The sequence below is a fragment of the Boleophthalmus pectinirostris genome, unplaced genomic scaffold (genome assembly GCF_026225935.1).
Source record: "Boleophthalmus pectinirostris isolate CB_2022bp ecotype Guang Dong unplaced genomic scaffold, ASM2622593v1 HiC_scaffold_22, whole genome shotgun sequence".
NCBI classification, from domain to species: Eukaryota; Metazoa; Chordata; class Actinopteri; order Gobiiformes; family Gobiidae; genus Boleophthalmus; species Boleophthalmus pectinirostris.
Window position 1 is genome coordinate 42,071,140 of NW_026571190.1, and position 10,547 is coordinate 42,081,686.

Sequence of the window (10,547 nt, forward strand, 5' to 3'; positions counted from 1 at the left end):
TCAGAAGTGAGGCTGTCTGTCCCGGGGGCCTTCCCCCTGAGCCCCTCTGCAGGGTACAGACCACACGGGTCGGTCCCTCATCCCCCAAGTGGAGTTTGGCCTCTGGCAGTTTCTCAAACCCCCCTGAGAGCCTCCCTGACCCGGGCAGCTCAGACTCACAAACCCCAGCCGCAGGTCAGACGTCCGGACCCGACCCTGGGCCCTCGCCAAACTTAAAGGTTGTGTAGACGATTTTCCAAGGAACGAGAAATCCAGAAAATACTGTTTGTCATTTTTCAAATGTTGCGCATGTGTGAAACCCCCCCCCCCCCCCCACAGCTCCTACGTAGAAACACCTCCTCCTCCTTACGCCACAAACAGGTTTGTTTCTAGAAAACAAGTCCTCATCGCTGCACATGACTTGTAAACAACTAACTACAGTGTTGGTTAGGCAAGACGGAGAAGTGAGGAGCGAGGGAGAGAGGAGAGAGGAGAGGGGAGCGGTGTGCGGAGATTCCGTGCATGAAGAAGAAGTAGCAGGGGGAAGAGCAGAACGGGCAGCGGGGAGAGGAGCAGTAAGTGGTGCGCGGAGATTCAGTGCGAATGAAGCTCCTAATACAACACGCAGCAGCAAGTGACTCTTTCTTTGCCTTGAAAATTATGTTTTCAGACATAGGATATCACATTCGTGTCCTGAAAAACGTTTGTCTCGCTCTTGGAAATAAAGTACGTTTTCATAATAAGCAGAAGTTTCCTGTCCAGGAGTAATTTGTGGACCAGTGGTTCAGTCTTTAGACCCTTCGTCTGCTTCAGTCGCGCCATCGCTGGAATGAATCTCCAAGAATCACCTTAGTTTGGCTTCGCTGCTTTTCCCCTTGTCTTCTTCTTTCACCTCAAAAACAGACTTTCTTTTGCGGCGAACTGCTCCTGGATTCTTGTCGCCATCGCAACAAACTTTGTGCGAACTGCGAGGAAGATATAGGTCAAAAAAGCCGCTAAGAACTGTTGCGTTGGTGGAGTAAACAGCGTCTGTGCGTCTTGCGTCGTGGACTGTGTGACAGTCGTACGTAAACCACGTACCGGCGGCGCAGGCAAGTCAGTTACACTAGAAACGTAGGGAGTTTGATTGACAGCCTGTCAGCTCACAGATAACGAGGCAGTGTCGTTATCTATTGGCAAATGTTTAGCCCCACCACGTCCAGAGTTGATGAATTTTTATTCTCTTTTTTTTTGGTCATCATAATTACAAGGCGACTGCATCTATAATCTATCACTGACAATTTGAAACAAAAAAACATCCTCCATACAACCTTTAACCGGGGCCCGCCGGCCCAGTACACACAGGTCGACCCGGTGGACCTGCAGGTCTAAGTCCACACGGTCACTTCAGGGAAACTGACAGTGGTTCATTAAATCAGTTCTGGTTCTTTTGGTCGCTCTACTGTTACTCGGAGCTCGTTTGGCCGCGGTTCAAGGTTCGGTCTGTGTCGTCTTCACTCGCCACAAACAGGAAATGACATCATGAGTCTCCCTCCCATGATGCATTTGGAACAGTCTGTGGTTTGCACCTGAGTTGGCGTCTCACCAGAGGGACCAGAGTTTGGTGTTTGGTGCAGAGTCGGGCCGAGACCAGCTCTTTTCTGAGGTCCCGGTCCGTTTGATTTACCGCAGATCTGAGTGCGACTGAAGCTTAAACACCAACAAAAACCAAAACAAAAACCAAAAAACCAACAAAAACCAACAAAAACCAACCCAACTCAGAGCTTCTGGATCCAGTGGAACCTTTGGTGCACCAACTGCTGTTTGTGTGAATCTGTTCAGTCCTGGTTCAGTCCTGGTTTAGTCCTGGTTTAGTCCTGGTTCAGTCCTGGTTCAGTCCTGGTTTAGTCCTGGTCTTAATATTAAAGCTGTAGATCTGTTTTTTTCTCTGTTTCTTCTCGTCGGTGACATTTGCTGTAACGAGCGTCTCCACAGGACCCAGAGCATCAGCAGTTACCACGGAGACACAATGCACATAAACACAGCCTGAAAAAAACAAACAAAAACAAAATGGATTTAAAGAGCATTTTAGATTTTTTTTGGTTTGATTTTCAACACAAAGGTGAGAGAGAAAAACAGATCAGCTCAACTGTTGTAGTTCAGATAAATCAGCTCTTTCTGGTCAGACTGTGTTAAATTAAAGCTCAGATTAAAGTCTGACTTGATTAACAGAGGTTCAGACAGAGCAGTGCCTCAGGTTAGCGCCTCCTCCTTCAGTTCATGTGGTTGACGTCGTGTCTCTCTCCTCAGGTCTCGTCTCCGAGCTGCGACTCCCAGGGCCTCCACGCAGAGGAAGCTCCGCCCTCGGAGCCGCAGAGCCCCGTCACTCAAGGGGGCGGGGTCTGCGGGGTGGGGGGCGTGGCCTCGGTCACGGGAAGGCCCGCCTCCTGCCAGACGCCCCTCCCCCTGGTGTCGAAGATCAAGACGGAGCAGACGGCGTCCACGCCTCAACCGCAGGTACCAGCCTCAGACCGTCCTGGTCCAGACCTGGTTTAGACCTGGTTTAGTCCTGGTTTAGACCTGGTTTAGTCCTGGTTTAGACCTGGTTTAGACCTGGTTTAGTCCTGGTTTAGACCTGGTTTAGTCCTGGTTTACCTCCTGGTTTAGTCCTGGTTTAGACCTGGTTTAGACCTGGTTTAGTCCTGGTTTAGACCTGGTTTAGTCCTGGTTTAGTCCTGGTTTAGACCTGGTTTAGTCCTGGTTTAATCCTGGTTTAAACCTGGTTTAGTCCTGGTTTAGACCTGGTTTAATCCTGGTTTAGACCTGGTTTAGTCCTGGTTTAAATCCTGGTTTAGACCTGGTTTAGTCCTGGTTTAGACCTGGTTTAGTCCTGGTTTTAGTCCTGGTTTCCTGGTTTAGTCCTGGTTTAGACCTGGTTTAAGTCCTGGTTTAGACCTGGTTTAGTCCTGGTTTAAGTCCTGGTTTAGACCTGGTTTAGTCCTGGTTTACCTGGTTTAGTCCTGGTTTAGTCCTGGTTTAGTCCTGGTTTAGACCTGGTTTAGTCCTGGTTTAGTCCTGGTTTAATCCTGGTTTAGTCCTGGTTTAGTCCTGGTTTAGACCTGGTTTAGTCCTGGTTTAATCCTGGTTTAGACCTGGTTTAGACCTGGTTTAGTCCTGGTTTAGTCCTGGTTTAATCCTGGTTTAGACCTGGTTTAGTCCTGGTTTAGACCTGGTTTAGTCCTGGTTTTAGTCCTGGTTTTAATCCTGGTTTAGACCTGGTTTAGTCCTGGTTTAGTCCTGGTTTAGTCCTGGTTTAGACCTGGTTTAGTCCTGGTTTAGTCCTGGTTTAGACCTGGTTTAGTCCTGGTTTAGTCCTGGTTTAGTCCTGGTTTAAGTCCTGGTTTAGACCTGGTTTAGTCCTGGTTTAGTCCTGGTTTAGTCCTGGTTTAATCCTGGTTTAGTCCTGGTTTAGTCCTGGTTTAGACCTGGTTTAGACCTGGTTTAGACCTGGTTTAGTCCTGGTTTAGTCCTGGTTTAGTCCTGGTTTAGTCCTGGTTTAGTCCTGGTTTAGTCCTGGTTTAGTCCTGGTTTAGACCTGGTTTAGTCCTGGTTTAGACCTGGTTTTAGTCCTGGTTTAGACCTGGTTTAGTCCTGGTTTAGTCCTGGTTTAGTCCTGGTTTAATCCTGGTTTAGTCCTGGTTTAGACCTGGTTTAGTCCTGGTTTAGACCTGGTTTAGTCCTGGTTTAGACCTGGTTTAGACCTGGTTTAGACCTGGTTTAGTCCTGGTTTAGTCCTGGTTTAGTCCTGGTTTAGTCCTGGTTTTAGTCCTGGTTTAATCCTGGTTTAGACCTGGTTTAGTCCTGGTTTAGACCTGGTTTAGTCCTGGTTTAGACCTGGTTTAGTCCTGGTTTAGACCTGGTTTAGTCCTGGTTTAGACCTGGTTTAGTCTGGGATTATCACAAATATCAAAAATCAGACACTAATCAAAACTGAAACTAGTATCGAGACTTGATCCTCATTTGTCGCCGATATCGATCGTGGAATTATAATCAAATCTGGACGGTGAATCCAAGATGAAAAAAAAATCACTATCACGATTATTTTGGCCAATATTGAAATCACGATGAATCAAACTTATATTTTTTTATTTACACGATGGATTTCTTCAGCATTTCTTTTTCTCTCAAAGAAAAAGCAAAACACTTAATTGATAATTTAAACATAAATATGGGCTACAAATCTGAACCTTCGAGCTGTTTTTTTTAATGTATAAAACATAAAATGAATAAAATAAACTTTGAATATGAAAAGACAGACAAACATAAATGAGGCTCTGGAGCTGCTCTGTGGATGTTCTGTGCTCGGTTGTGATTGGTCGTCTGTGGCAGGAGGCTCTCTGTGCTCGGTTGTGATTGGTCGTGTGTGGCAGGAGGCTCTCTGTGCTCGGTTGTGATTGGTCGTGTGTGGCAGGAGGCTCTCTGTACTCGGTTGTGATTGGTCGTGTGTGGCAGGAGGCTCTCTGTGCTCGGTTGTGATTGGTCGTGTGTGGCAGGAGGCTCTCTGTGCTCGGTTGTGATTGGTCGTGTGTGGCAGGAGGGCTCTCTGTACTCGGTTGTGATTGGTCGTGTGTGGCAGGAGGCTCTCTGTACTCGGTTGTGATTGGTCGTGTGTGGCAGGAGGCTCTCTGTGCTCGGTTGTGATTGGTCGTGTGTGGCAGGAGGCTCTCTGTACTCGGTTGTGATTGGTCGTCTGTGGCAGGAGGGCTCTCTGTACTCGGTGGTGTGCACGCCGGTCGCCAAGCGTCTGTGGGAGGGATCCAGTCGTGACGGAGGGGGCGGGGCTTCTGGAGGAGGAGGAGGAGGAGGAGGAGGGGTGTCGGGCACAGGAGGGGGCGGAGCCAGGAAGGCGGCGCGTTTCTCCTCCAACCTGAACCAGGAGGCGGGGTCGATGAGAGGCCCCGCCCCCTCCTCCACCAACAGCGTCCAGAACAGCAGCAGCGGCGGGACACCAGAGGGCGCCAGCCCCGGCACCATGAGCCTGTACGCCAGCCCCTCCTGCGACTCGCCCGGCAGCTTCCACGAAGAAGAGGAGGAGGAGGAGGTGGAGGACAGCGAAGAGCAGTACCGACAAATCTGTAACATGTACAACATGTACAGCATGCTCAACGCCAACGCCGCAGGTAAATACACAAACTACACACTACACTAATGTACGACAAATCTGTGACATGTACAACATGTTCCACACTGATCCTACAGGTAAAGACTTAATTTAGTTTGATTGGGACACAGTTAATGGACAAAATGACACAACATCCATCGTCCCAAAGTGCTGAGGTCACAGAGGCCAAACAATAAAATCTTACACAGTCACTGCACAGTTCACATTATTCTACTGTCAGTTTGGCCTCAACACATGCAGACGTGTGTCGAGAAGATCAACTAAAATCACAGTCGCAGTAAACAGAAGTCCATGTTTGGTTTGAACATCTCCAGATTTTCATCTGAGCTTTAAAAGAGCTGAACACAGAACACTCTCAGTGTTAAAGAGCTGAACACAGAACACTCTCAGTGTTAAAGAGCAGAACACAGAACACTCTCAGTGTTAAAGAGCTGAACACACAACACTCTCAGTGTTAAAGAGCTGAACACAGAACACACTCAGTGTTAAAGAGCTGAACACAGAACACTCTCAGTGTTTGAACACAGAACACACTCAGTGTTAAAGAGCTGAACACAGAACACTCTCAGTGTTAAAGAGCTGAACACAGAACACTCTCAGTGTTAAAGAGCTGAACACACAACACTCTCAGTGTTAAAGAGCTGAACACACAACACTCTCAGTGTTAAAGAGCTGAACACAGAACACACTCAGTGTTAAAGAGCTGAACACACAACACTCTCAGTGTTAAAGACCTGAACACAGAACACACTCAGTGTTAAAGAGCTGAACACAGAACACTCTCAGTGTTAAAGAGCTGAACACAGAACACTCTCAGTGTTAAAGAGCTGAACACAGAACACTCTCAGTGTTAAAGAGCTGAACACAGAACACTCTCAGTGTTAAAGAGCTGAACACAGAACACTCTCAGTGTTAAAGAGCTGAACACAGAACACTCTCAGTGTTAAAGAGCTGAACACAGAACACACTCAGTGTTAAAAAGCTGAACACAGAACACTCTCAGTGTTAAAGAGCTGAACACAGAACACTCTCAGTGTTAAAGAGCTGAACACAGAACACTCTCAGTGTTAAAGAGCTGAACACAGAACACTCTCAGTGTTAAAGAGCTGAACACAGAACACTCTCAGTGTTAAAGAGCTGAACACAGAACACTCTCAGTGTTAAAGAGCTGAACACACAACACTCTCAGTGTTAAAGAGCTGAACACAGAACACCTCAGTGTTAAAGACCTGAACACAGAACACTCTCAGTGTTAAAGAGCTGAACACACAACACTCTCAGTGTTAAAGAGCTGAACACAGAACACTCAGTGTTAAAGAGCTGAACACAGAACACTCTCAGTGTTAAAGACCTGAACACAGAACACTCTCAGTGTTAAAGAGCTGTATGTGGGACACTCTCTCAGTGTCCATGTGTCTCTGCTGTCCTCTGGTCGTGTCTCGTCTGGTTCTTTCTGAATTGTCTTTGCGTTCGATGTCGTCCTTTAGGTGTGAGGAAGTGTTGGACCTTAAATCAGACGAGCTCTTTTAAGTTCGATCATGTTGCTAAAGTCCAGAGTCTGTGCTTTTTCAGAATGTGACACTGGTGGTGGTAAATAGTTTTTATCAAGTATATTTGGAGCTCTTTTATAGTTTCAGTGGTTGTAAGTGTTGTGGGGCCGTGTGTTTGAGTGTTTAAGTGACTCTGGTCTCTGTAAGTCTCTCGTCTTTGATCTTCTCACACTTGTGTTAGTGTTTGGGCACCGCTCTGTCTCAGTCTCTCTGTGTTTAATAACTGTGTTTCTCTCAGTAGTGGCGGAGCGGGTGGAGGCTCTCCCAGACCTGCCTCCGGACTCTGCCCAGGGCAGAGGCTCTCGCGGGGGCAGACCTCGCTCGGAGCTGGCCTGTCTGCCCCCGGAGCTGGTGTCTCAGATCGGGCAGAGGTGCCACCCTCGTCTGTACGAGGAGGGGGACCCGGCGGAGCGACTGGAGCTGGTCAGCGGCACCAGCGTCTTCATCTCCAGAGCTCAGCTCATGAACTGCCACGTCAGCGCCGGGACCCGACACAAGGTCCTGCTGCGGAGGCTCCTCGCCGCCTTCTTCGACAGGTGAGTCCCCAAACCCCCGAGAGTCCAACCCAAACCCCCGAGACCCACCAAACCCCGAGAGTCCCCACCAAACCCCCGAGAGTCCCACCCAAACCCCCGAGAGTCCCACCCGAACCCCCGAGTCCCACCCAAACCCCCGAGACCACCGAACCCCCGAGACCGCCCCCCGAGACCCGCCAAACCCCCGAGAGTCCACCCAAACCCCGAGACCCACCGAACCCCCGAGCCAAACCCCCGAGAGTCCCACCCAAACCCCCGAGAGTCCACCCCCGACCCCCGAGTCCCCCAAACCCCGAGACCCCCAAAACCCCCGAGAGTCCCCAAACCCCGAGAGTCCCACCAAACCCGAGAGTCCCCCCAAACCCCCGCCAAACCCCGTCCCACCCAAACCCCCGAGAGTCCCACCCAAACCCCACCACCCAAACCCCGAGAGTCCCACCCAAACCCCCGAGACCCCCAAACCCCGAGAGTCCCCACCCAAACCCCGAGAGTCCCACCCAAACCCCCGAGAGTCCACCCAAACCCCCGAGAGTCCCACCCAAACCCCGAGAGTCCCACCAAACCCCCGAGAGTCCACCAAACCCCGAGACCCCCAAACCCCCGAGAGTCCCACCCAAACCCCCGAGACCACCAAACCCCCGAGTCCCCCCAAACCCCCGAGAACCCACCAAACCCCCGAGACCCGCCAACCCCGAGAGTCCCACCAAACCCCCGAGACCCACCAAACCCCCGAGACCCGTGCCAAAGGAGGGACAGTCAGGAGTTCACTGTCATGTTTTTCAGGAGCACTTTGGCGAACAGCTGTGGCACTGGGATTCGCTCGTCGACCAACGACCCGAGTCGTAAACCTCTGGACAACAGAGTCCTTCACGCCGTAAAGTGTAAGAGACGATAAAAGCTCCTATTTCACACAAACACAGACTGTTTATTTAAACGCACTCACCACCGCCGCCTTCAAACAGGAAGTTCTCATCCGGGCACTTCCGGCTCCTTCTGACCCCAACTCCCACTGACTTTCACTGGAATATTCCAAATCCAAACCCAGTTAAAGCTCTGTTAGTTACAGATCTTTCTATTAGTTATAAAACTGTTAAAAACAACAAAGTCGACCAAAGTGCTGCACAAAAACTGAACAGTCAAAGACTTAAAACGAGTCAAAAGTACTGAAGCCCAGAGGGTCACAACAAACACAAACGCCGCAACAAATACAAATGCCACAACACAACAAAAAGCCACAACAAACCAACAAAAAGCCACAACAGAAGTGACCGCGGGACTGTAGTTCTTCTTCTTCACTTGCCGCTTGATCGGTCCGTCGGAAAATAGAGTCCCGCGGTCACTTCTGTTGTGGCTTTTTTATGTGTTGTGGCTTTTTAATGTGTTGTGGCTTTTTAATGTGTTGTGGCTTTTGCGTTGTGTGTTGTGGCGTTTGTATTTGTTGTGGTGTTTGCATTAAAATAGAGTCCCGCGGTCATTTCCGTCGTGGCTTTTTTTGTGTGTTGTGGCTTTTTGTTGGTGTGTTGTGGCTTTTTTGTTGTGTTGTGGCTTTTTTTTTTTTGGTGTGTTGTGGCTTTTTTTTTGGGTGTGTTGTGGCTTTTTTTTTTTGTTGTGTTGTGGCTTTTTTTTGTGTTGTGGCTTTTTTTTTTTTTTGTGTTTGTGGCTTTTTTTTTGTTTGTTGTGGCTTTTTTTTTTTTGTGTTGTGGCTTTTTTTTTTTTTTGGTGTGTTGTGGCTTTTTTTTTTTGGTGTGTTGTGGCTTTTTGTTGTGTTGTGGCATTTGTATTTGTTGCGGCGTTTGCGTTTGTTGCGACTCCTCTCGGCTTCTGTAAGAAACGACATTTGAACATTAGAATGCAAACTGTACATAATATTTGTCCTTTCAAAAGTGTAAAAAAATCATGAAGTTTTTTTCCAGTTTAACGTGTAAATGTTTTCTTCTTTTCTCCTCCAGTTTACTGCCAGAACTTTGCTCCGAGCTTTAAGGAGAGCGAGATGAACGCCATCGCGGCGGACATGTGCACCAACGCTCGCCGCGTCGTCCGCAAATCCTGGATCCCCAAACTCAAGCTGCTGATGGCCGACGCCGACATGACCTACGCCCCCGTCGCCCTCGGCGCCGACCCCTTCGACCCCGCCTCCCTGGACGCTGTGGCCAACAGCGGCGAGGCGGCGGGAGCGGCCGGCCAATCGGACGCGCTCGGGGGCGGGGCCGGCGACGGCAGCACTTTGTTTTGAAAGAAAAAAAACGAAAGACAGAAACGGCAGACCTCAAAAAAAAAAAAAAAAAAAAGACTAAAACAGGTTTGTCGAAAGCTGGACAAAAGGGGATGAGACGGTTCATTTTTTTCAAACTTTTAGGGAGGAATTTTCAAAAACTTTCAAGTATTTCTTTTTTTTTTTTTTTAAAGCTTCCGTTGAGTTTTGTTTAAATACTGAGCGTAAAGATGGACTCTGGGTCTTTCAGTACTGGCGTCTTAAAAATATTTGTCCAGTATCTGTGCTCTGCTACTTCTACTTTACTTCTACACGATCTTAACCGCAACTTTTCATTTTTATCGTTAAACGGCGCCCGAAACCGAAACTCAAATCTGCAGCCAATTTTCCCGTTTTTTTAAGAAATAAAAAAAGAAAGAATCGACGCCAATTTACCAACAGTTTTTAAGCGTCTACGAATCCTGTAAAGATAAATCTGCTTAAAGACAAAAATACTTTAATGTTCCAGCAAGAAATTCAAGTTTAGCTGCAGCAAAGAGCAGTGCTGTGTGATGTCACCAACTACTTGAGATAGCAGAGGTCGGCTGAAACGCAGGACAAGCTGAAAATTTGCATTTTCCTGCTCAAATACTCCAAAATTTACAAAGTTTCGGACGTGCATTGGGGCTGGGAATTGCGGGGTCCCTCTCTCAGTTCGATACGATACTCGATACTCTGCTCACGATACGATATTTTCACGATACAAAATGCTTTTATCCAGCATTTCTCTCTAAAAAAAAACACTTTGTTATTGATAATTTACGCAAAACTTTCAATTTGAAATTAAATATCAGCTACAAATCTGAACCTTAGAGCAGTTTTGCGACATATAAAACATAATGTCTCCAAAACCAAAATGAAAAAAAAAAAAAAACAGATAATGATTTGTTTATTTTAGTTTTCGATTTTGTGTTTAAATGAAAAATGGAAAAAAACGATAACGACCGTTTCCCGTTTACGTGACTTAAACTGTGATGTTGGACTGAACCAGGACTGAACCAGGTCCGGGACCAGACCGGGACTGAAACCAGGACATAGACCGGGACCAGAGCAGGACTGAGACCGGGACT

At 47.9% G+C, this 10,547-nt stretch overlaps 1 protein-coding gene across 1 annotated transcript in view; it reads left to right on the top strand.

The window, feature by feature from the left end:
- nacc1b (nucleus accumbens associated 1, BEN and BTB (POZ) domain containing b) overlaps positions 1 to 9,484 on the top strand; it is a 25,507-nt gene extending 16,023 nt beyond the window's left edge. The window contains exons 4-8 of the mRNA XM_055158664.1: positions 2,269 to 2,475; positions 4,718 to 5,138; positions 6,929 to 7,226; positions 8,010 to 8,107; positions 9,176 to 9,484. Of these exons, the coding sequence (XP_055014639.1) occupies positions 2,269 to 2,475; positions 4,718 to 5,138; positions 6,929 to 7,226; positions 8,010 to 8,107; positions 9,176 to 9,459 (1,308 nt within the window). The 3' untranslated portion in view covers positions 9,460 to 9,484. The remainder of the gene's footprint in view (positions 1 to 2,268; positions 2,476 to 4,717; positions 5,139 to 6,928; positions 7,227 to 8,009; positions 8,108 to 9,175) is intronic.
- Positions 9,485 to 10,547: the final 1,063 nt, after the last annotated feature.